The following is a 27,162-nucleotide window of genomic DNA, read 5'->3' on the forward strand; positions in this document are numbered from 1 at the left end:
ACAGAAAAAAGTTTAAGGATATTTATTGACTAAAAGTTTTTTCCCTGGAACTTTTTTTTTTAACTTTTAAAACTAATTTTAGACTTAAAAAGTTACACTCTGCTTCCTCCAGTGGTAACATATTACAAAACCATAGTATAATAAACATTGGTAAAATATTATCAGCTAAACTATATACTTTATTCAAATTTGGCCTAGTTTTCCTCCAATGTCTTTTTCTGTTGAAAGATTCCATCCAGGATTCCAACTGAATTAAATTGCTATTTCTTCCTAGTCTTTCCTTCTCTTTCATGACCATGGTGCACTTTTGAATAATACTGATTGGTTATTTTTTTGTAGAATGTCCCTCAATTTGGGTTTGCCTGATGTTTTCTCAGGAGTGGAATGAGGTTATAATTTTTGACAAAAATACCACAAAAATTATATGGATCCTTCAGAGTATCTCCTGGGACTTTTTAAAGAAAATTGCCATAGATAGTGAACAATAATGTAGCACTGTATCAGGTGCTGATGGGAAAGTGACAAAGACAAATAAAAGATGTTTGTTATACTCTATAGGTTCATAATTAAATAGGAGACTTAGACAAATACTTTCAAGAGGAGACAGTAAGTTTTCTATGAGTTATATGGCCAAGATATGTTATAAGACGGAAATATGTTCACCATACCTTGATATGTGAAAATTTCAAATATGTAGTATGCTTACAGCTTTGGAAAAATATATTCATGACCCCAAAAGAGCAGAACACACATTCTGTTAAAGAGCACATGGAACATTCTGCAGGATAGATAACATGTTAGGCCACAAAAAAAGTCTCATAAATGTAACAGGGTTGAAATCATGTCAAACATCTTTTTTGACCACAATGGTAGAGACTATAAATCAACTACAAAAACAAAAAAAATCCTGCAAAAAACACAAACATGTGGAATCTAAACAACATGCTACTAAAAAACCCAATGGTTCACTGAAGAAATCAAAGAGGAAATTAAAAAATACCTGGAGACAAATGAAAATGGAAACACAATGTTCTAAAATCTATGGGACATAACACAGGCAGTTCTAAGAAGTTTATAGCAATACAGGCCTTCCTCAAGAAACAAGAAAAATCTCAAATAGACAATTAACCTTACACATAAAGGAACTAGAAAAAGAAAAATAAGTCCAAAGTTAATAGAACAAAGGAAATAATACAGCTCAGAGTGGAAATAAATGAAATCAAGACAAAAAAATACAAAAGAGATCAACGAAACTAAGAGCTGATTCTTTGAAAAGAAACAAAATTGATAAATCTTTAGCCAGACTCATCAAAAACAGAGAGGACCCAAACAAATAAAATCAGAAACAAAAGAGGACAAGATGCATCCAACATCACAGACACACAAAATACCATGAGAGATTACTACAAAAATTACATGCCAACAAATTAGACAACCTAGAAGAAACGGGTAAATTCATTTAGACATATAACCTAAGAAGACTAAATAAGGAAGAAATAGAAATTTGAACAGACCAATTACTAGTAATGAAATTGAATCAGTAATGAAAAACTCCCAAGAAACGAAATTCCAGGACCAGACAGCTTCACAGGTGAATTCTACCAGACATTTAACAAAGACTTAACACCTATCCTTCTCAAAGTATTCCAAAAAATTGAGAAAGGAATGCTCCCAAACTCACTCTACAAAGACAGCATTACTCTGATACCAAAACCAAATCACTACCAAAAAAAAAAAAGTAAAAATTACAGGCCAATATCCCAGATGAATATAGATGCTAAAATCCTCAACAAATAATAGCAAACCAAATTCATTAATATCTTAAAAAGATCATACACCATGAGATCAAGAGGGATTTATCCCAGGGATGCAAGGATGGTTCAATATCCGCAACTCAGTCAACGTGATACACCACATTAACGAAATGAAGGATAAAAAAACTATAAACATTTCAATAGATGCAGAAAAAGCTTTTGACAAAATTCAACACCCATTTATGATAAAAACACTCAACCAAGTGTGTGTAGAGGGAACACACCTCAACATAATTAAGGACATAAATGACAAAAACCACAGCTAACATCATACTCAATGGCAAAAAGCTGAAAGTATTTCCTCTAAGATCAGGAACAAGACAAAGATGCCCATTCCCACCACTTTTATTCGACATAGAATTGGAAGTCCTAGCCACAACAATCAGACAAGAAAAACAGGTAAAAAGCATCCACACTAGAAAGGAAGAAGTAAAACTGTCACTGTTTGCAGATGATGATATAGAAAACCCTAAAGACTCCACAAAAAAACTATTAGAATGCTGTAGCATTTTTATTCACTAATAATGATCTGTCAGAAAGAGAAAAGAAAACGATTCCATTTACAATTGCATCAAAAAGAATACCTAGGAATAAAAGTAATCAAGGAGGTAAAAGACCTGTACTCTGAAAACTGTGAGACACTGATTAAAGAAATAGAAGATGATACAAATAGAGAGTCCATGCTAATGGATTGGAAGAATTAATATTGTTAAAATATCCATACTATCCAAAGCAATCTACAGATTCATAGCAATATGAATATCAAAATACCAACAGAATTTTTCACAGAACTAGAACAAATAATCCTATAATTTGTATGGAACCAAAAAGACCCTGAATAACCAAAGCAATCTTGAGAAAGAACAAAGCTGGAGTTATCATGCTTCCTGATTTCAAATTATACTACAAAGCTATAGAAATCAAAACAGGATGATACTGGCACAAAAACAGACACAGAGATCAATGGAACAGAATAGAAAGCCCAGAAATAAATGCACACTTACATGATCAATTAATCTTCAACAAAGAAGGTAAGAATATACAATGGGGAAAAGACAGCCAATTTAAAAAATGGTCAGCTACATGCAAAAACAAAACTGGACCATTTCTTTACACCATATACAAAAATAAACTCAAAACGGATTAAAGAATTAAAAGTAAGACCAGAAACCATAGAACTCCTAGAAGAAAACAGAGGCAGTATGCTTTTTTACATTGGTCTTATCAATATTTTTTGGATCTGTCTCCTCAGGCAAAGGCAACAAAAACAAAAATAAACAAATGGGAGTAGATAAAAGTAAAAACTAAAAAGCTTTTGCACAGTGAAGGAAATCATCAACAGAATGAAAAAGCAACCTACTGAATGGGAGAAGATATTTGCAAATGATATATTTGATAAGAGTTAATATCCAAATTACATTAAAAAATGCAACTTATCAAAAAAAGAAATCCAATAAAAAATGGGCAGAGGACCTGATTATTTTTCCAAAAACACAAAGATGGCCAATAAACACATGAAAAGATGCTCAAAGTCACTAATCATCAGGAAAATGCAAATCAAAACCACAATGAAATATTGCCTCACACCTGTCAGAAAGGCTGTTATCAAAAAGACAACCAATAACAAGTGTTGGTGACAATGTGGAGAAAATGAAACCCTCGTGTACTGCTGGTGGGAATGTAAATTGGTGCAGCCACTATGGAAAACAGTATATAGGTTCCTCAAAAAATTAAAAATAGTACTATCATATGATCCAGCAATTCCACTTCTGGGTTTACCTGAAGAAAACAAAAACACTAATTCAAAAAGATATATGCACTCCCATGTTATATAAATAAATAAGTCATAGGGATGTTATATACAGCATAAGGAATATAGTCAATACTACAGTAATTCAGTATGTTGAAAGATGGTTACTAGACTTATAGTGGTGATCATTTCTTAATGTGTTTGGCTGTCAAATCACTATGTTGTACACCTGAAACCAATATAATATTGTATGTCAACTATACATCAATTTAAAAAAAACACAAACACATGCACTATATATATATATATATATTTTTTTTTTTTTTTGGAAAAAGGGAATATAGAGCAAAATGAAAAAATTCACAGTAATTTTCTCTGGACAACGGGATTATGAATAAGTTTTTTTACTTATATTGTATCACATAAATTATTCTACAATGGACATGGAATGGAACATACACTTTAATATACATTAAAAGAAGTCCTAAAGGCATTCAGAAACAAGAATACTAAGATTATTAGAAAGGTGCTTCATGTAGTATGCAACACCAAAATGGGTTTTGAAGACCATTAGGTTATTAAAAAAAACCCCACACATTCTATGACTGTGTACAAACTAACAGGAACTAGAGGTCACAAAAAATAAAAAACTGAGGTGTTCAATTTCATATATTTACTCTATTTAGTACTTTAGAACGTGGCAAGTTGCTTGAGACAGGTGTGGTAATTAAGTCTTAGAGGAGGCAATATTAACCAATGTGAATAATTCCTATGTAGGATAAGGAAAGTAATATCTTCCCTTATTACTATCTTCCTGAATTGTGTCCATTCTTCTAAGTCAATGATTCTTTCAGTTTCTGTTTTTGGTTTCATTTTTGAATAGGTAATACAACCACCAGTTCAAAGTTCAAATTTTATTCTTACTTGTATCATCCCTGCCCTTCCCCACCCCATTTAATTCTCCCTCCTGGAGGTAATCAGGTTAAGTTTGTTTTTCATTCTCTCAGAGATATTATATACACATGTAAGCAAATACATCTATTGTCTATCCCTCATTTTTTTCCCAGCCCCCCCCATTGTCTCTCCCTTTTTTATACATATGGTAGCCTACCATGTTGATGGGTTTTCATTTTGCTTTTCTTACTTATCAATAAATCTAAGCACTCTATATATCAATACATAGAGAACTTCTTTATTCCTTTTTACAGCTGCAGGGTATTCCACTGTATGGATGATCAAAATTTTGGCTGTTTCTAGTATTACGCTGTTTCCACACAATGCTGAAATAAACAACCTATAAATATGTCATGTGGCACATAATGGGAGTATATCTGAAAGATAAATATTATATGAAATATAGCTGTAGGATAACCATTGCAATGTGGGCCCAAAGGTAGGTACTTTAGATATATATTGCCAAAATGTGGTTCATAAAAGTTACACCAATTTATATTCCCATTGGCATTATGCAGAATCACTCATTTCACTACAGCCTCGGCAACCTGGTATAACATGCCCATGCTTCTCTTGAAAGATTTTGATTTAAAAATCTAGTTAACCCAGTTAACTGGGTTCTAGTTAAACCCAGTTAATGTTTTTAATTAATACTCCCAGAGTCTCATTCAGTTGCATTTCAGCCCGTGCTTTCAGAAACTCTGTTCTAAATCCAGCTCAGATTCCCTGTAATGCATCTAGCCCAGACAGCCTCTCTCCTTTTGGTTCTGTAACCCTGTCTGTAGCATTCATTTTGGGACTTAATGTTATATTGCTCTATATTATTTCTTAATATTTGTTTTCTGATATGTATCTTATCTCCAAAGTCAAAGGCTCCTGAGAGCAGAGGCTATATCAAACTTCTTTTATATCTCTGGAAATAGCACATGTAGAGTGTGCAAAGAGGACAGACTCTTTAATAAGTGACTACTTGGGTTCAAACCTTTTTTTTCTTTTTTTCTTTTTTTCAACATCTTTACTGGAATATAATTGCCTCACAATGGTGTGTTAGTTTCTGCTTTATAAGAAAGAGAATTAGCTATACATATACATATGTCCCCATATCTCCTCATTCTTGTATCTCCCTCCTCCCTCACCACCCCTCTAGGTGGTCACAAAGCACCAAGCTGATCTCCCTGTGCTATGCAGCTGCTTCCCACGAGCTATCTATTTTACATTTGGTAGTATATATTAGTCCATGCCACTCTCTCACTTCCTCCCAGCTTACCCTTCCTCCCACCCCGTGTCCTCAAGTCCATTCTCTACACCTGCGTCTTTATTCCTGACCTGCCCCTAGGTTCTTCAGAACCTTTTTTTTTAAGATTCCATATATATGTGTTAGCATACAGTATTTGTTTTTCTCTTTCTGACTTACTTCACTCTGTATGACAGATTCTAGGTTCATCCACCTCACTACAAATAACTCAATTTCGTTTCTTTTTATGGCTGAGTAATATTCCATTGTATATATGTGCCACATCTTCTTTATCCATTCGTCTTGTCGATGGACACTTAGGTTGCTTCCATGTCCTGGCTATTGTACATAAAGCTGCAATGAACATTGTGGTACATGACTCTTTTTGAATTATGGTTTTCTCAGGGTATATGCCCAGTAGTGGCATTGCTGGGTTGTATGGTAGTTGTATTTTTAGTTTTTTTTTTTTTTAGTTTTTTTTTAAATTTATATATTTACTTATTTATTTTTGGCTGTGTTGGGTCTTCGTTTCTGTGTGAGGGCTATCTTTGGTTGTGGCGAGTGGGGGCCGCTCTTCATCGCGGTCACGGGCCTCTCACTGTCGCGGCCTCTCTTGTTGTGGAGCACAGGCTCCAGACGCGCAGGCTCAGTAGTTGTGGCTCACGGGCCCAGCTGCTCCGCGGCATGTGGGATCTTCCCAGACCAGGGCTCGAACCCGTGTCCCCTGCATGGGCAGGCAGATTCTCAACCACTGCGCCACCAGGGAAGCCCCTATTTTTAGTTTTTTAAGGAACCTCCATATTATTCTCCATAGTGGCTGTATCAATTTACATTCCCACCAACAGTGCAAGAGGGTTCCCTTTTCTCCAAACCCTCTCCAGCATTTATTGTTTGTAGATTTTTTGATGATGGCCATTCTGACCGGTGTGAGGTGATACCTCATTGTAGTTTTGATTTGCATTTCTCTAATGATTAGTGATGTTGAGCATCCTTTCATGTGTTTGTTGGCAATCTGTATATTTTCTTTGGAGAAATGTCTATTTAGGTCTTCTGCCCATTTATGGATTGGGTTGTTTACTTTTTTGATATTGAGCTGCATGAGCTGCTTGTATATTTTGGAGATTAATTCTTTGTCAGTTGCTTCATTTGCAAATATTTTCTCCCATTCTGAGGGTTGTCTTTTCATCTTGTTTATGGTTTCCTTTGCTGTGCAAACGCATTTAAGTTCCATTAGGTCCCATTTGTGTATTTTTGTTTTTATTTCCATTTCTCTAGGAGGTGGGTCTAAAAGGATCTTGCTGTGATTTATGTCACAGAGTGTTCTGCCTATGTTTTCCTCTAAGAGTTTTATAGTGTTTGGATTTACATTTAGATCTTTAATCCATTTTGAGTTTATTTTTGTGTATGGTGTTAGGGTGTGTTCTAATTTCATTCTTTTACATGTAGCTGTCCAGTTTTCGCAGCACCACGTATTGAAGAGGCTGTCTTTTCTCCATTGTATATTCTTGCCTCCTTGGTCAAAGATAATGTGACCATATGTGCGTGGGTTTATCTCTGGGCATTCTATCCTGTTCCACTGATCTATATTTCCATTTTTGTGCCAGTACCATAGTGTCTTGATTACTGTAGCTTTGTAGTAGAGTCTGAAGTCAGGGAGCCTGATTCGTCCAGCTTCGCTTTTCTTTCTCAAGATTGCGTTGGCTATTCGGGGTCTTTTGTGTTTCCATACAAATGGTGAAATTTTTTGTTCTAGTTCTGTGAAGAATGCCATTGGTAGTTTGATAGGGATTGCACTGAATCTGTAGATTGCTTTGGGTAGTAGAGTCATTTTCACAATGTTGATTCTTCCAATCCAAGAACATGGTATATCTCTCCATCTATTTGTATCATCTCAAATTTCTTTCATCAGTGTCTTATAGTTTTCTGTATACAGGTCTTTTGTCTCCTTAGGTAGGTTTATTCCTAGGTATGTTATTCTTTTTGTTGCAATGGTAAATGGGAGTGTTTCCTTAATTTCTCTTTCAGATTTTGCATCATTAGTGTATAGGAATTCAAGAGATTTCGTGCATTAATTTTGTATCCTGCTACTTTACCAAATTCATTGATTAGCTCTAGGAGTTTTCTGGTAGCATCTTCAGGATTCTCTATGTATAGTATCATGTCATCTGCAAACAGTGACAGCTTTACTTTTTCTTTTTGGATTTGGATTCCTTTCATTTCTTTTTCTTCTCTGATTGCTGTGGCTAAAACTTCCAAAACTATGTTGAATAATAGCAGTGAGAGTCGGCAACCTTGTCTTGTTCCTGATCTTAGTGGAAATGGTTTCAGTTTTTCACCATTGAGAACGATGTTGGCGGTGGGTTTGTCATATATAGCCTTTATTATGTTGAGGTAAGTTCCCTCTATGCCTACTTTCTGGAGGGTTTTTAACATAAATGGGTGTTGAATTTTGTCAAAAGCTTTTTCTGCATCTATTGAGAGGATCATATGGTTTTTATCCTTCAGTCAGTTAATATGGTATATCACATTGATTGATTTGCATATATTAAAGAATCCTTGCATTCCTGGGATAAACCACACTTGATCATGCTGTATGATCCTTTTAATTTGCTGTTGGATTCTGTTTGCTAGTATTTTGTTGAGGATTTTTGCACCTATGTTCATGGGTGATATTGGCCATTAGTTTTCTTTCTTTGTGACATCTTTGTCTGGTTTTGGTATCAGCGTGATGACGGCCTTGTAGAATGAGTTTGGGAGTGTTCCTCCCTCTGCTATATTTTGGAAGAGTTTGAGAAGGATAGGTGTTAGCTCTTCTCTAAATGTTTGACACAACTTGCCTGTGAATCCATCTGGCCCTGGGCTTTGGTTGTTGGAAGGTTTTTAATCACAGTTTCAATTTTAGTGCTTGTGACTGGTCTGTTTATATTTTCTATTTCTTCCTGGTTCAGTCTCGGAAGGTTGTGCTTTTCTAAGAATGTGTCCATTTCTTCCAGGTTGTCCATTTTATTGGCATACAGTTGCTTGTAGTAATCTCCCATGATCCTTTGTATTTCTGCAGTGTTGTTACTTCTCCTTTCTCATTTCTAATTCTACTGAGTCTTCCCCCTTATTTTCTTCATGAGTCTGGCTAATGGCTTATCAATTTTGTTTATCTTCTCCAAGAACCAGCTTTTAGTTTTATTGATCTTTGCTATTGTTTCCTTCATTTGTTTTTCATTTATTTCTGATCTGATCTTTATGATATCTTTCCTTCTGCTAACTTTGGGGGTTTTTTGTTCTTCTTTCTCTAATTGTTTTAGGTGTAAGGTTACGCTGTTTGAGATGTTTCTTGTTTCTTGAGGTAGGAGTGTATTGCTACAAAGTTCCCTCTTAGAACTGCTTTTGCTGCTTCCCATAGGTTTTGGTTCGTCATGTTTTCATTGTCATTTGTTTCTAGGTATTTTTTGATTTCCTCTTTGATTTCTTCAGTGATTTCTTGGTTATTAGGTAGTGTATTGTTTAGCCTCCATGTATTTGTATTTTTTACAATTTTCTCCCATGATTGATATCTAGTCTCATAGCGTTGTGGTAGGAAAAGATACCTGATATGATTTCAATTTTCTTAAATTTACCAAGGCTTGATTTGTCACCCAAGATATGATCTATCCTGGAGAATGTTCCATGAGCATGTGAGAAGAAAGTGTATACTGTTGTTTTTGGATGGAATGTCTTATAAATATCAATTAAGTCCATCTTGTTAAATGTATCATTTAAAGCTTGTGTTTTCTTATTTACTTTCATTTTGGATGATCTGTCCATTGGTGAAAGTGGCGTGTTCAAGTCCCCTACTATTACTGTGTTACTGTCAATTTCCCCTTTTATGGCTGTTAGCATTTGCCTTATGTACTGAGATGCTTCTATGTTGGGTGCATAAATATTTACAATTGTTATACCTTCTTCTTGGATTGATCCCTTGATCATTATGTAGTGTCTTTCTTTGTCTCTTGTAATAGTCTTCATTTTAAAGTCTATTTTGTCTGATATGAGAATTGCTACTCCAGCTTTCTTTTGATTTCCATTTGCATGGAATATCTTTTTCCATCCCCTCACTTTCAGTCCATATGTATCCCTAGGTCTGAAGTGGGTCTCTTGTAGACAGCATATATATGGGTCTTGTTTTTGTATCCATTCAGCCAGCCTGTGTCTTTTGGTGGGAGCATTTAATCCATTTACATTTAAGGTAATTATAGATATGTATGTTCCTTTTACCATATTCTTAATTGTGTTGGGTTTGTTATTGTAGGTCTTTTCCTTATATTGTGTCTCCTGCCTAGAGAAGTTCCTTTAGCATTTGTTGTAAAGCTGGTTTGGTGGTGCTGAATTTTCTTAGCTTTTGTTTGTGTATAAAGGTTTTAATTTCTTGTCAAATCTGAATGAGATCCTCGCTGGGTAGAGTAATCTTGGTTGTAGGGTTTTCCCTTTCATCACTTTAAATATGTCCTGCCACTCCCTTCTGGCTTGCAGAGTTTCTGCTGAAAGATCAGCTGTTAACCTTATGGGGATTCCCTTGTATTTTATTTGTTGCTTTTCCCTTGTTGCTTTTAATATTTTTTCTTTGTATTTGATTTTTTTTTTTTTGTATTTGATCGCTTGATTAATATGTGTCTTGGTGTGTTTCTCCTTGGATTTTCCTGTATGGGACTCTCTGCGCTTACTGGACTTGATTAACTATTTCCTTTCCCATATTAGGGAAGTTTTCAACTATAATCTCTTCAAATATTTTCTCAATCCCGTTCTTTTTCTCTTCTTCTTCTGGGACCCCTATAATTCGAATGCTGGTGCACTTAATGTTGTCCCAGAGGTCTCTGAGACTGTCCTCAATTCTTTTCATTCTTTTTTCTTTATTCTGCTCTGCAGTAGTTATTTCCACTATTTTATCTTCCAGGTCACTTATCTGTTCTTCTGCCTCAGTTATTGTGCTATTGATTCCTTCTAGAGAATTTTTAGTTTCATTTATTGTGTTGTTCATCATTTGTTTGCTCTTTAGTTCTTCTAGGTCCTTGTTAAACGTTTTATTTTCTCCATTCTATTTCCAAGATTTTGGATCATCTCTACTATCATTACTCTGAATTCTTTTGCAGGTAGACTGCCTATTTCCTCTTCATTTGTTTGGTCTGGTGGGTTTTTACCTTGCTCCTTCATCTGCTGTGTGTTTCTCTGTCTTCTCATTTTGCTTAATTTACTGTTTGGGGTCTCCTTTTCCCAGGCTGCAGGTTCATAGTTCCTGTTGTTTGTGGTGTCTGCCCCCAGTGGCTAAGTCTGGTTCAGTGGGTTGTGTAGGCTTCCTGGTGGAGGGGACTGGTGCCTGTGTTCTGGAAGATGAGGCTGGACCTTGTCTTTCTGGTGGGCAGGACCGCATCTGGTAGTGCGTTTTGGGGTGTCTGTGACCTTATGATTTTAGGCAGCCTCTTTGCTAATGGGTGGGGTTGTGTTCCTGTCTTGTTAGTTGTTTGGCATAGGGTGTCCAGCACTGCAGCTTGCTGGTCATTGAGTGGAGCTGGGTCTTAGCATTGAGACAGACATCTCTGTGAGAGCTTTCGCCATTTAATATTACATGGAGCTGAGAGGTCTCTGGTGGACCAATGTCCTGATCTCGGCTCTCCCACCTCAGAGGCACAGGCCTGACACCTGGCCAGAGCACCAAGACCCTGTCAGCCACATGGCTCAGAAGAAAAGGAGAAAAAAAGAAAGAAAGAAAAAATAAAATAAAATAAAACAAAATAAAGTTATTAAAATAAAAAACTAAAAAATTTATTAAAAATAAAATTAAAAAGTAATTTAAAAAAAAGAAAGAGAGCAACCAAACCAAAAAAACAAATCCACTAATGATAACAAGCGCTAAAAACTATACTTAAAAAAAAAAAAAAAAAATACGGAGCGACAGAACCCTAGGACAAATGGTAAAAGCAAAGCCATACAGACAAAATCACACACAGAAGCATACACATACACACTCACAAAAAGAGAAAAAGTAAAAAAATATATATCATTGCTCCCAAAGTCTACCGCCTCAATTTGGGATGATTCATTGTCTATTCAGGTATTCCACAGATGCAGGGTACATCAAGTTGATTGTTGAGGTTTAATCCGCTGCTCCAGAGGCTGCTGGGAGAGATTTCCCTTTCTCTTTTTTGTTCACACAGCTCCTGGGGTTCAGCTTTGGATTTGGCCCCGCCTCTGTGTGTAGGTCACCTGAGAGCATCTGTTCTTCGCTCAGACAGGAGGGGGTTAAAGTAGCAGCTGATTAGGGGGGCTCTGGCTCACTCAGGCTCGGGGGAGGGAGGGGTACGGAATGAGGGGCGAGCCTGCATCGGCAGAGGCCGGCATGACATTGCAACAGCATGAGGCGTGCCGTGTGTTCTCCCGGGGAAGTTGTCCCTGGATCACGAGACCCTGGCAGTGGCTGGCTGCACAGGCTCCCGGGAGGGGAGGTGTGGATAGTAACCTGTGCTTGCACACAGGGTTCTTGGTGGCTGCAGCAGCAGCCTTAGCGTTTCATGCCCATCTTGGTGTCTGCACTGATAGCCACGGCTCGCGCCCGTCTCTGGAGCTCGTTTAGGCAGTGCTCTGAATCCCCTTTCCTCGCGCACCCCGAAACAATGGTCTCTTGCCTCTTAGGCAGGTCCAGACTTTTTCCCAGACTCCCTCCCGGCTAGCTGTGGCGCACTAGCCCCCTTCAGGCTGTGTTCATGCTGCCAACCCCAGTCCTCTCCCTGGGATCTGACCTCCAAAGCCAGAGCCTCAGCTCCCAGCCCACACCCATCCCGGCGGGTGAGCAGACAAGCCTCTCAGGCTGGTGGGTGCTGGTTGGCACCGATCCTCTGTGTGGGAATCTCTCTGCTTTGTCCTCTGCACTCCTGTTGCTGTGCTCTCCTCCATGGCTCCAAAGCTTCCCCCACCACCACCCCCGTCTCCGCTAGTGATGGGGCTTCCTAGTGTATGGAAACCTTTCCTCCTTCACAGCTCCCTCCCAGAGGTGCAGGTCCCGTCCCTATTCTTTTGTCTCTGTTTTTTCTTTTTTCTTTTGCCCCACCCAGGTATGTGGGGGGTTTCTTGCCTTTTGGGAAGTCTGAGATCTTCTGCAAGCGTTCAGGAGGTGTTCTGTAGGAGTTGTTCCACATGTAGATGTATTTCTGATGTATTTGTGGGGAGGAAGGCAATCTCCACGTCTCACTCCTCCACCATCTTGAAGGTCCTCCCTGGATTCAAATCTTGATTTCATCATTTACTGATGTTCTTACATACAATAAATGAGACTACCGGTACTTACTCTATAGTATTGTGTGGATTAAATGAATTAATACATGTAGAGCACTTAGTATAGTGCCTAGAACAAAGAAAGCAGCTATTTATTAATATTTTAATATAGTAGTAGGTCAATTACTACTATTTGTTGAGAAGTTCACACTGCAAAACATATCATAAGTGCTAGAAGTATAAAGGTTTCCAAAACAGAAATTTACTACTTGTATGGATATTACATTCTAGTGAGGCAGTAAAGAAAGACAATAAACAAACACATACATGGTATAATGTTGGGCAGTGCTAAGAGCTACGAAGAAAAAAAGTGGGAATACTATATAGAATGTTGGAGGTGTTATTTTACACAGGGTAATCAAGGGTACATTCTTTAGTGAAATGAATGAGCAAGTGGATATCTAGGGGGAAGAGTAAAGTTAAAAACAACAACAAAAGGTCACTGTGGCTTACAGAAGACCATTTTAAGGACTCTGGATTTTAATCTGAGTGTGATGAGAAGATATGAAAGAATTTTGAGCATAAAATGGTTAAGTAACAGGGAGATATATTTCTTTCTGAGTATATCTTATTTCAGTCTTAAGTCCCAAATAACATTTCCCCTCAGCCATTTTCCCCTCAAGAAAAGTTATTGCTAACTAGCAATAATAATCAATAAAAATGGGAGTTATTCTCAACAGATTTTTTCATAGCATCCCAAACCACTCCAACTTCACCTGGATGGAGGGTTTTGACTAGACAAAGGAGGAGTAGGCAGTTATTGCCATTAAGAGATTCTACCATCCAGTAATTTGTTATCAATGTTCCTAGTTTTACTCATTAGTTTAAAAAAAGTACGATTATCTGTTTTTGGCAGCTTTCTTTAGCCACATCAAGTTAAGCACTGTGAGGATAAGTAGTGACATAGGGTTCTCTTAAAGAGAGAAGTGATAATAACAACAATAATAAACATGGTAATGAATAGGAGAGCTGTGATTAGAGTACTACACTCTATAATGTCTCTTAAAACAAAACCAAAAAAAATCTAGTGTTTCTTTTTGGAAATAACAGACCAAAGTTATATATAAATCAGCCCTTTAGTATTACCTTTGTTTAGCCTAGAAAAGTAGTAAGCAAAAACAAAGACTTTTCTACACTTAACAGTAAGAGCCATGAGGAAAAAATATCAACTTCAGAGTCTGTAAGAAGTGAAACATAAAAGATTCCATATTGAGTTGAAAATAGCCAGAAGAGTTATCATCAGATACTTGGTGGGGAGGACCTGGAAATTATGTTATCTGTTTACAATTAAACTAAACTAATATTTAGTAATAAATATACGTTCCACTAATCTGTATACATATAGTTCTGGCAACATAAATGAGCTAATGTAGAGTCTCTTTTTGGCCACAAACACAAAGAAATACTTGATTTAAAAACAGCTCTTAGAATGCTGAAACCTCTGGACTACCTGATAAAAGTACAAAAACCAATCCCCTGGATGCTTCCACAATTCACTGAAGGAAAATAATACCTGCTGCAGGTAAACTTACAAGCAAAATTTAAGAGAGGAAATAACTGGTCATGACAGAGAGAGCACATACAACAGACCAAAAAAACATCACCCTAATAACTTGAGATAACAGAAAAAAAATCAGAAAGTGACTATAACTTAAGTATTATATAATTAAGGAGATAAAAGGAGAATGAGAAACTATGTTAAAAAACCAGGCTACCATAAAAGGGTGGAGATGAAAAAGAACCAAACATAAATTCTAGAAATGAAAAAAGTCATTAAATGGATTAAGTAGCAGATTAGACAAAGGGTAAAAAAAACTGAAAAGCAAATCTGAGAAAATTATCTAGAATACAGCAAAGATAAATCACGAAATTGAGGTTAAGAGATACAGAGCAGTACTAATCCAAGTTTGATCTGTGGAGCACTGCCAGTCCACAGATTGTTACTGGACTAGTTTGTGATACAGAAAGTGAGAGTAAGCATTTGCAATAATTTGATATTACTGTGACATTCTTATATTTTACAAGAATAATGGTTCACAATTGATTGGAAATTAAAAACAATCTTTCAGCACAGATAGTTTGAGAACCACTGACAAACAGAGGTAGAAATAGGGAGTGTTCACTGTACAACCCATAGTTAACAGAAGGAGTTACAGGAGAGAATATAGACAATGGGGGAGCATCAACACTTGAAAAGATAACAGTAAAAATTTCCTGGGAATTCCCTGATGGTCCAGTGGTTAGGACTCTGAGCTTTCACTGCCCCAAGGGCCCAGGTTCAATCCCTGGTTGGGGAACTAAGATCCTGTAGGCCATGTGGTACAGCCAAAACAAAATAATAATAAAAAAATAATAAATAGTACTAAAATTATTTGATACTCAAGAAGACATGAGAAGTAATATGAATTAAGAGCATGAAATGGAATCCTGGACCTATGACTTCTAAATTGTGTGTCCATGGACAAATTATTTATTCTCTCTGAGTTGCAGTTTCCTGATCTTTAATGGAAATTATAGTACTACCAAAACAAGAGTGTAATGGGGGAAATACATAATATATTTAAAATGTGTAGCACAGTGTCAGGTACACCACAGGCACTCAAATATTAGCTGTTCTTTTTCTTCTTAATTAACAGAATCCCCAAAGTGGACAATAGCTAGTAGCAGAGTCTAAAGAAAATCTATTCTTAAAACCCACCCTGGGGACTTCCCTGGTAGCACAGTGGTTAAGACTCCACGCTCCCAATACAGGGGGCCTGGGTTGGATCCCTGGTCTGGGAACTAGATCCCACATGCATGCCACAACTAAGAGTCCGCATGCCACAACTAAGGAGCCCACCTGCTGCAACTAAGGAGCCCACCTGCCACAATGAAGACCCAGCACAACCAAATAAATAAATAAATAAATATTTTAAATAAATAAATAAATTAATTAATTAATTAAAACCCACCCTGACAGTTCACATTATCTTCTTGCTACCAAAGCAGAACTAAATTATTTTGTACTTAAAAGATAATTTTCAAATATTTAGATGAAAATGAATGTCTTTACATTTGAACAAAGCAAGTACAGTATTAAAATTACCTCTACAAGCAGCTTTCCAAAAGTTTTCCTCTCCAGGGCATACTTGGTAGCTTCATCCAAAGCTCTTTGTGCTAGTCCCACAGCACCAGCTGCTACCTAGTATTTTAACATTTTACAAAACAAAAGTGTCTTTAAAACACACGTATAATGGCTATTTGCCTAAAGTCTAAGTTAAGGATTATACAAAGAGAAGCTGACCTATACCTTAAGGCAATAAAGGGTGGGGGAGATAACAAGCATTTAAATTTATATTATTTATGAATTAAAGGTTAATGGAAGGCATTTGTAAGGCACAGGATCATAGCCTAGAGACAAGTCATTCTTTCTGTTTAACAAGGGAAAGCTTCTCAGGGGGAATACTCCTAATGAGTGAGGGAAGAGGAATAAGTACACATCAGCAGGAATGATTAAGTGTGAAATGCTTCTTTGTAAATCGAACAACTATACTAATTTTGTATTTACTAAAATAACTTCTGTAACAGCAAGAGTGTTGAAGAATTCTAAAACAAACAAAAAACAATATCCCTCCATCCTTATAAAAGAAGCAGATATTAAAAAAGAAATACAGACCAAGAATACAGTGTCAAAATAAAACTACTCAATGTAATAAATGAAAAATCCTATAAAGGTTATTAAGTCATATTACTTACTAGAGGTCTGGTTTTATCAAAAGCTCCCATTGCAATTTTGAAACCAGCTCCCTCACCAATTAAAACATTTTCCTTAGGTACTCTCACATCTTCAAAGACAATTCCTCTTGTATCTGAACATCGCTGGCCCATATTTAATTCCTAATAAGGAAAACAATACATATTAAGGAACATTTTTTGAGCTAGCATGTATTCTTGCCTTAACCACTGTTTTATGACTTTTCTGCAATTGTCTTAAACAGAGGTGGACAAACTATGGCCTGCAATGCCCGTTTTGTAAAGATAGCTTTATTGGACTACAGTTGTTACTGAGTCCAAGCTCGCTCTGCTCGCCGCATGACAGGCCAATGAATTGGAGACGAGGTGTTGGTGGGAATGTAAATTGGTGCAGCCACTACAGAAAACAGTATGGAGGTTCCTCAAAAAACAAAAAACAGGGTTACCATATGATCCAGCAATTCCACTCCTGGGCATATACCCAGACAAAACTATAATTCGAAAAGATACATGTACCCCTATGTAAATAGCAGCACTATTCACAATAGCCAAGACATGGAAACAACCTAAATGTCCATTGACAGATGAATGGATAAAGATGTGTGTGTGTGTGTGTGTGTGTATTTTATACACACACACACACACACGAATATTACTCAGCCATAAAAAAGAATGAAATAATGCCATTTTCAGTAACATGGATGGACCTAGAGATTATCATTCTAAGTGAAGTAAGTCAGAAACAGAAAGGCAAATACAATATGATATCACTTATATGTGGAATCTAAAATATATGACAAATGAACATATCTATGAAACAGAAACAGATTCACAGACATAGAGAACAAACTTGTGGTTGCCAAGGAGGGGGTGGAGGTGGGGGAGGGAAGGATTGGGAGTTTGGGATTACCAGATGCAAACTCATATATATGTATATGATGGATAAACAACAAGGTCCTACTGTATAGCACAGGGAACTATATTCAATATCCTGTGATAAAACATAATGGAAAAGAATATGAAAAAGAATATATATATGTATAACTGAATCACCTTTCTGTACAGCAGAAATTAACACATTATAAATCAACTACACTTCAATAAAATATATATATATGAAAAAAGAAATTGCCAAGGTAGCTATATCCCCTCAACATTTCATTTAAAAAATTTTCAAACCAACAGAAGAATTGCAAGAGTAGTAAAATGAATACCTCATCTTTACCTAGATTTGCCAATTTTGGCACATTTCCTTTATTTCTGTGTTTTGTGGGTGTGTATAACTATTAGCATTATTTGCTGAATTATTTGAGAGGAAGTTGCAGATATTGTGACCCATCTTAACAATTTAATCTCATTTTTAATAAGCAGTTTGAGAAGCAGGGGCAATGGGAACATAGAGCTGTAAACAAATTCTTTAATTTACTTGATTTAATATTAATAATCTGCTTCCAGGCTTGAAAAAATAGTGACAGTAATATATAGTTTGACTGAGAAAAAAACAACATCTCTTTGTCTTTATAAATTGATAAACTCTAATACGTTAGACCCTCACTCAGACATAATGAGAAAACACTGTTTACGAAAACAGTTTTACTGTATCCTGTTTCCCAGACTCATCCCAAACACCAGAACATTTAAAACCAAAACGCTTCCTGGACTCATCTCAAGCCATATAATTTCTAAAACACAAAACATTTTGAAAAACATCGGATTTCACAAATTTGTAAAATTCTGATAATTTCAAAAATGACTTAAGGAGATTTAAATATATACAATATAACTATCTATCTCTCTCACTAGAAAATTAGATCCTCAAGGGCAGGATCTAATTTTTTCTGTTTTGATCCATACAGCATCCTCAATACCTTGAATAATGCCTAGCATACAGTATGAACTCAATAATAAATATTTATTGAATTAGAGATTCGTTTGAAAGTGAGAAAATGGGAAAAAGGAAAGTGAGACTAGACATATCAAGATAAAATCAGAAGTCGGTTTACTATGTAATAAAATATAATCTGTCAGGACCTTTATGTTTTCTAGAGATGGCCATAAATTTGGCCCTGAGTTTTCTAGCAACCATCCCTAAAAAGGAAACATGAATAAAACATAAATAAAAACAAACCAATTGCTTGGAAGAAGCACAACCATTCTTAGTACTTCTATTTTGTTATACACAATAATCTCATTATAGTTTTATTTGTAAAGTGCAGTCTATCTTTAATATCTATCTTAAAAGAAAGTATAGAATAATACAGTGTAGGAAACTGCACTGGGCAAGTTTCTAGGACACGTTAGCACTGATCTCAACTCTGTCTCTTAAGTATGTAACCTTGAGTAAATCATTTCACTTGGATTTCAGATTCAGTGTTCAGCAAACAGACCATAAAAAATGTGCAGGGTATCTTCCACTTTTAACATTCTACAGCCTAAAAGGGAAAGTACTCCTCTTACATACATTAGCAACATGCTTCCATTTTAAAGAGGCTTTGGTTCAAAAGAGAGATTCTCATGGCTTTTAATAAAACATACAAATACATATGACTGGTTTAGAAGTTTGCATAACTTGGTCAACTCAAAGTAGCCTTTCCAGTTCAGGTTATGCCACCCTTAGTCTAATATCTGACAAGATAATCTGAATCTTTACCCATTTGGAAGAAAATTCATGTAACTCTTTTTTTTTTTTTTTTAATAAATTTATTTATTTTATTTATTTATTTTTGGCTGCGTTGGGTCTTTGTTGCTGTGCGCGGGCTTTCTCTAGTTGTGGCGAGCGGGGGCTACTCCGTTGCAGTGCGCGGGCTTCTCATTGCGGTGGCTTCTCTTGTTGCGGAGCACGGGCTCTAGGCACGTGTGCTTCAGTAGTTGTGGCACATGGGCTCAGTAGTTGTGGCTTACGGGCTCTAGAGCGCAGGCTCAGTAGTTGTGGCGCACGGGCTTAGTTGCTCCACGGCATGTGGGATCTTCCCGGACCAGGGCTCGAACCCGTGTCCCCTGCATTGGCAGGCAGATTCTTAACCACTGCGCCACCAGGGAAGCCCCATGTAACTCTTAATTAACTTCCATAATCCCTCCTTTGCCTTAGATATAGACATCATTTAGTCATTAATAGGTTTTCTTTTTTACAAATTCACTTTGAAAAAAAAGTTTTACATTTGTAAAACTGCATCTCCTCTTCCTTTTCTCAGAGTTATAATCTTAAATCATGCTTCCTAGCTCTCACTAGGACTACTTTAATGACTTCATTTCTTTCCTTCTTGATTTACTAAATTTTAAACTTTTCTCTTTAATCTACTTTAAATGCTACTGCTAAATTATATCCACGCATTCAGATTACCATGCTTTTGTTTCTTTTTTTTTTTAATATATTATTTTTTATTTTGGGCTGTGTTGGGTCTTCGTTGCTGCACGCAGACTTTCTCTAGTTGCAGCGAGCGGGGGCTACTCTTCATTGTGGTGCATAGGCTTCTCATTGCAGTGGCTTCTCTTGTTGCGCAGCATGGGCTCTAGGCGCACCGGCTTAAGTAGGTGCAGCACGTGGGCTCAGTAGTTGCGGCACGCGGGCCCTAGAGCACGTGGGCTCAGTAGTTCTGGCGCATGGGCTCTAGAGCGCAGGCTCAGTAGTTGTGGCACACGGGCTTAGTTGCTCCGCGGCACGTGGGATCTTCGTGGACCAGGGATTGAACCCATGTCTCCTGCATTGGCAGGTGGATTCTTAAGCACTGCATCACCAGGGAAGTCCCCCATATTACTATCGTTTTCAAATATGTTAAATTACCTTTTCCTGTTCAAATAAAATTTTTCTTGCCTTCCCACATTCAAGGCTCTTTGCCATTTCTACACTTTCTCAGGAACAGATTTTTCTCTTAGTGTTGTATGAACTTGGGTAATCAACTTATGTCACATTGTTTTAATCCATAAAATGGGCATAATGTCACTTATCCTACACGAAATGTTGCTGTGAGCAAAGAAAAAGAATGGGAAAGTGTTTTGAAATATCTAAAACTCTATTATTGGGCAGGCCATACAAATGATAGTTTGATTTCTGCTTCATTATCCCTCACAGCTGTTATTGGCATTCTCCATAGACTGGCACCAAGAATGGCTACTCTTTCAAATAATTACTTGACATGACTATTCTCAACTTAAAAATCTTTAGCAAGGACTATTTCATCCAATAATATCAAAAGCAGATTTACTTTTATTGCAACTTAATACAACCAAAATGTTTTCAATAAAGGAAACTGAAATTAGTAATTTTGAAATTTATAGTTAAAATAATATTGGAGGCCTTAATCACTGATAAATACACACTTTACCTTTCTTCCAACCTGTACTCCTGGGGTGTCTGCTTCCACAATAAATCCAGTAAAGGCTTTACTAGCAGGAGCCTTAGGATCCAGATCAGAACGAGCCAATAAAAAATACCTAATACACATACACATACATGATGATAGATAATGGTATCAGCAGATAACATATGGTGACTCCCATCTCAGTTAATCCTCCCCAAAATCCCAATTATTATTACCCCCATTTTATAGATGAAGAAATGAAGAATAAGAGAGGTTTAAAAGCTCACCCAGGTCACATACTTACAACATGGCAGAGCTAGTATTTCACCCCACATTTACTTCTTAACTAATATGGTATCTAACTTTTTATTTTGTAGTTTGATTGACAAGTAAAAATTCCTTGTATCAAGATAACGTAAAATAAAGTATGTGTGTGTTGGAACTGTCACTTTTCCTTTCCCAAAACTAGTTTAAGTATTTAAGGGACAAGTTATCTGGAAAAGATGGGTAAATGGGGCTGCCTGTGAAAAGAAATGAGATAGTGACCCCTATGTTCTGACTACTGTCCTCTTCATGCAGCAAAATCAGAGTTTCTGTTACAGCTGAATTATTATGAATATCTCCTGGGTTTTCTCTCCAGAAGAATTCTTCCCAGGAAGATTTAAAAATAAAACATGAGGAAAAAAGGCAAAACATCCAAATATCCATGTAACCTATGTTCTAAATAGCCTGGTAAAGGAGAATTTTTTTTTAATTTCTTAAACAACTATTTTATTTTCTATGCTTAAAACTAATAAACTATCATCTACTCTACAGTTTTACTTAATAGTTTAAAAAATAGTAAAAATTGTTTTCTAGTTTCATATATTACCTACTTTGTCTTACTACATGATGCGCTGTACTCTTAAAATTGTGAAAGCTTCTACTTGCATTGCTGGATTTCCCTCAACCTGTTACATTTTAACCATTTCTTCACTTTTTTATTACTTGCTGATATTATGATAACTTACTTAAAGATAATGATATAGCACTCCATAATACTGGACACTCATAAAGTGATTGATATATTTAAAATAAACAGTAAACTCACTCTCAGGAATAATGCTTTTCTTGCCAAAAAATAGCACCGAAGAGCACACATATATACTGAATCAGAATTTTTGCAGACAAGGAAAGATAGCCCATTTTTAGTTCATTATACCAATCACCAGAAGGTCCTTCTTCTGTAAGTTTCTATTTATATACTTGTAGTGATGAGTAAATACATTTTTCCCATGACCACTTAACACACACTAGATAGAACTGTTGTTGAAATTCTTGTCTTTATGTTGAGCTATACTCTACATTTTTCTCACTTTCACATTTATTCTAAACTGACTTTCTGAAGCAAACATACAAGCCTACTCTTCCATGTATGAGACATTATTTAAAAATTTTTTAAATTCTTCCTATACAACCAAATCTAATTCCTTTACTCTTCATAGGACATGTTTGCTGTGCTCACCCTAATGAAGGACATTTACTTGCTTCTGAATTTATTTCATTTTGTCAATGCATGTCTTAAAAAGTGTTGCCCAGAACTGTTACCATTTTTTTCCTGCTTGTTTGATGTTATACTTCTATTACTTCAGCAAGAAATTACATTCGCTTCTTAAAGGCAGATACATCACACTGTTGATTCCTATAGAACCTTTCTTCATCTTTTTTCCACGAATAATGCTATTAAATGTTTTCCTTCAACATTTTATAGTAATACAAGGGATTTTATGACCCTTTGTTGAACTTCATGTCATTACTTTTGGACCTATATATTTGGACCTGTTAGATTTTATTAAAGTAAAATTCTGTCCTCTCTAAACTTATTGCTCAGAAGCAGAGAAATGTGCTATACCAGTGGCTTTCCTTTTTCCTCAGAGTCTTAGGGGAATGGTTCCAAGGAGGTCCTGGTACGGGCTAGGGAGAGTGGGGATAGTAAGCCAAGTAGAGGGAACTCTAGCTTTCCTAATCAGATTCAACCAGAGCAGGTGTTATTGTTTTATTTTATTTTACAAATTAAACTTCTGATACAATTTGAAGAAATAGTTCAGGACTTAAGACTAGTTTGTGAAAATCACTGAACTATTTATAATCCTTTATGGACCCTCCAGTTCCATGAATAAAACTTGTCTTAATTGTGGTGGTTTAATAAAAAAGGAAGGAGAGAGGGGGAAATTCTGAATATAAAGCATTTAAGAATCAATATAGAGAGGTTTTAAATAACATACCAATTAGCTTTTCCTCCATTGGTTATCCACATCTTCTGACCATTAATAATATACTCATCTCCTTTTTTTTCTGCTTTGGTCTTTATAGCAGCTACATCAGAGCCTGCTCCAGGTTCTGTTACACAGTAGGCCTTGAATATACGGAAACAAGAGAAAATAATTACCTGTTAATTATTAAATTATGAACATTTAGAACCCGGAGGGTATTTTATTTTTTAAGTCAGTATATTAAATACTTTAAAATACTTAACAATAAAATGTTCTTACAGAATCAAACTGCTCAAATGTAAAAACATTTAATATGTAATTTAAAACTAGATGTAGGATACCAATAAACCATATCAAAAATTACAGTGTTAGGTATCTTCAACCAAGTTAAGTAAATTTCACACAAACTCATTCATCCAAACATTTATTTAGTAGTATCTACCATTTACCAGGTTATGAAGGAGGAGATGGAAAAGCCAGAGATGAAAGACATCCTATCTTCAAGATTTTTACAATGTAGCAGTGGAGATGAATATTATATTGTAATTATATATCTAAATATTAAAGTCACACACAATGGGCTTAAGATACTATCTTAGCTTTAGGGTGTCAGAAAGCTTCCCAGAGGTGATGCTTAAATTAAGTCTCAAAAAGGAAAAGGAATTCTTAGGGGGTAAGGAAAAGGGGGAATGTGTATTCCAGGAAGAAGTAATACATATGGAATGATACCAAGATAAGAAGCAGGGTTACCCAGTGTTTGTGATACAAAAGTACCGGATTCTGTAACATCTATACTCTGTGCATGTAAGGGAATGGTAGAAATTAGTCTGGAAAGAAAGGAAGGGAACAGATGACAAAGAACACTTTATATTACACTAAGAAGTTGAAATTTTATCTGGTGGAAAAAGGGGAGCCTCTTAAGGCTCTTCAACAGATGTGTGACAAGATGTAAGCAGAATGGATAAAGGGAGTGGTGGAAGGCAAGCAATGGGTAGCTGAAGTTCATTCAAGTTTACTGAGTGACAGGTACTGGGAATACAAGGCCTAGACACAAGTTCCTTACCCTTAAGGTACTTATAGTCCAAAGAGAGAAACCTTAACAGTTAATTTTAATTCCAAGTATTAAGGGTACATAGGGACATTAGAAATGACTACTTAGACCTGTAGGGGGTGGGAGGTGATGAGTGGTAAGGAAGATGAAGAATAATAAGTAATACTCGTTGAAGGAGGTAAGTCTTGAAGGACAAATAAGTGAAGCAAGCAGATCTAGGCATGGAAGAATGAAACAGCAGTTGTACAAGGCAAAGTACTAGCAGTTCAGTACTGGAATGTAAACTATGAAACTGAAAGCCATGAAAAGAGGCTAAAAAGGCAGGCAGGGACCTGGTCCTGGAGGCTGAGGTGTATGCCATGCTAAGGAGAGCAGACTTTCATGCATTCAACAAAAGTTTATCAAACACTTGCTATTGTGCCACAAAACCTGGGCTTCAGGGAAATCCAGAGCAGCCTAGTGTGCAAAAGTGAGGAATATATATGCATTTTTCTGAGGATGTCAGATTCTAAAACGGGTACACAAACTAAAAAAATATATATTAGATACCACTGCTATTGATGAAATGGAAACACAATGTTTTTGTAAATGCAGGAAAGTGATAGATTTACATTTTAGATAGTTTATTATTACAGAAGTATAAAGGACAGATTTAAGGGAAGATAATAACTTTTTACTATCTTCCAGGTGCTGTTCTAAGTACTTGACTCATTTAAACCTCACAATAATCCTTATGACACAGGTGCTAGGTATCTACATTTTATAAATAAGGAAACTGAGACAGTGAGGTTAAGTAATTTTCCCAAGTTCACAGATCTAGTAAGTGGCATAAATACCTACATAAGACTGGAGTTAGGGACACAAATTATGCAAGAAAGAAAGCTTAAACTAAGAAGCAAGATAAGGCAAGAAAATACGATGAAGTTTAGAATTGTGGTGTGAAATCCACAAGACACAATGACTAAACAGGATGTTGGGGAGCTAAAGAGGATGTTATGATGACTCAATTTTTTAGTTCAGGAAGCTTCCAATTAGGGATAATCTTGAAGAGAAGCAGTACTATAGAGTGGGAAGAAAATAATTTGGTTTGGGACACATTTTGCTTAAGATATTCGAGTCTAGCTAGGAAGAAATGTCTAATAGATAAGTTCATATAGGAGGGTAAAGGTCAGGGGAGAGATAAGGGCTGGAACTGGAGACTTAATAGACTACTCAGTGAATATACCAAAACTTAACACGAGATGGGGAGACTGATTTGACAATTTAAGTCAAGAGTAAGCTTTATGTAAATCAACAGTGCTAATGCTATAAGCTATATTTACAAAAGAATAGTATCTACCTCTTCCTATCTTTGTGTTCCTTACACAATTCTTGGATGACACCTTTGGTCCAGAAGACCTTAATTAAGAAGAAAATACAGATTTATGGGAAAGAGACCTGGAAAATCTCAAAGAGACGCATCTTTATTGCAACCCTCTGGATCTGTGAGAGAGAACAGGGCCCAGAAGGATCAGCTCTGGACTTGCTCCAACTCGAGGCTTTCAGCAACTCCCTTCTCTTCAAGCTCCCCACTGAGCCCAACATTTTAATCTTTCAGTCTTTCTCCCTCCTTCATCGTCCTCTGTTTATTCACCTTTTCCATTCCCTTGTCTCATTTTCTCATTCTTTCTGATTGCCCTGCTCTCTCACACTCACATCCCCTCGCAGATCACCTTTCTGTCGGAGACTATACCGATGGCCTATTTCCAAGAGCAGCAGGTTTGAATCAGCTCTAGTTTAAAATGAAGGTGGGGGGTGGGGGCAAGGCCAGGAGGGGATATTAAAAAAAAAAAAAGCATCTAAAATAAGAGTGATGGAACCATGCTCCTCTGTACTCATCAGACCATCCTAGAGTACTATATTTAGCTCTATAATAATATTTTTGAGTCAGTGATTACTAAGAAGGCGGTGGGACTTTACTGTGTTGTATGAAGAAAAGATGAAAAAATTGGGGCTAATTTGCTTAGAAAAGGTAAGATCCACATGACAGCCCTATTAAAATACCTGAAGGGCTATAGAGCCAAGGGAGAGAATTTGAATTGATAGGAGAAAACTAGTGTGAAATTATTCAAACTTATTGAACACCTATTATGGTATCAGGTGGTGAAATTATAAAAGGAAATGACACAATCCTTTCCCTCAGGAGCATGCAATCTAGAAGAGCTTTCTAACAGTCAGGGACACTCCCAAATGGAGCTGCTTCAGGAAGTTGAGACTCCTAGACATGAAAACATGAGCTAGATGGCCTTTTCACAGGTGTGCTATAGAGGAGATTCAGGTGTCATGTAGGTTAACTGCATTACTCTTCTACCTAGATGCTCAAAGATGTTTTCAGCATCACAACAAAAAAAGTATTATACAAATGAACTGTCCAGAAAAGATAACTCTTTACCAAAATTTTATTTTAAGTAACTTTGGGAATCCTTTTCCTCTGAAATATGCTATTAGACATTCCTCTGTTTTATAATAAGGCATAGTTTTTATTTTTTTAAACTTTTTCATAAATTTATTTTATTTTTACTTATTTTTGGCTGTGTTGGGTCTTTGTTGCTGCACGCGGGCTTTCTCTAGTTGCCGCGAGCGGGGGCTACTCTTCACTGCAGTGCGCGGGCTTCTCATTGCGGTGGCTTCTCTTGTTGCGGAGCACAGGCTCTAGGCACGAGGGCTTCAGTAGTTGTGGCTTGCAGGCTCAGTAGTTGTGGCACATGGGCTTAATTGTTCCACAGCATGTGGGATCTTCCC

The 27,162-nt window shown here is 36.5% G+C and overlaps 1 protein-coding gene and 1 long non-coding RNA gene across 2 annotated transcripts in view; one reads left to right on the forward strand and one right to left on the reverse strand.

The window, feature by feature from the left end:
• On the forward strand, positions 1–11,568 carry LOC309611568. The gene is made up of 2 exons (XR_014234595.1): positions 1–6,196; positions 6,521–11,568. It is a non-coding gene; the product is annotated as an uncharacterized lncRNA (long non-coding RNA).
• ACADM (acyl-CoA dehydrogenase medium chain) overlaps positions 1–27,162 on the reverse strand; it is a 51,400-nt gene that overhangs the window by 2,382 nt on the left and 21,856 nt on the right. Inside the window, exons 7-10 of the mRNA XM_082355723.1 lie at positions 23,343–23,473; positions 21,103–21,211; positions 16,784–16,924; positions 16,134–16,229 (exon numbers count right to left, since the gene is read on the reverse strand). Of these exons, the coding sequence (XP_082211849.1) occupies positions 16,134–16,229; positions 16,784–16,924; positions 21,103–21,211; positions 23,343–23,473 (477 nt within the window). The remainder of the gene's footprint in view (positions 1–16,133; positions 16,230–16,783; positions 16,925–21,102; positions 21,212–23,342; positions 23,474–27,162) is intronic.

This window comes from Balaenoptera borealis (assembly GCF_965194805.1).
Source record: "Balaenoptera borealis genome assembly, chromosome: 1".
NCBI lineage: Eukaryota > Metazoa > Chordata > Mammalia > Artiodactyla > Balaenopteridae > Balaenoptera > Balaenoptera borealis.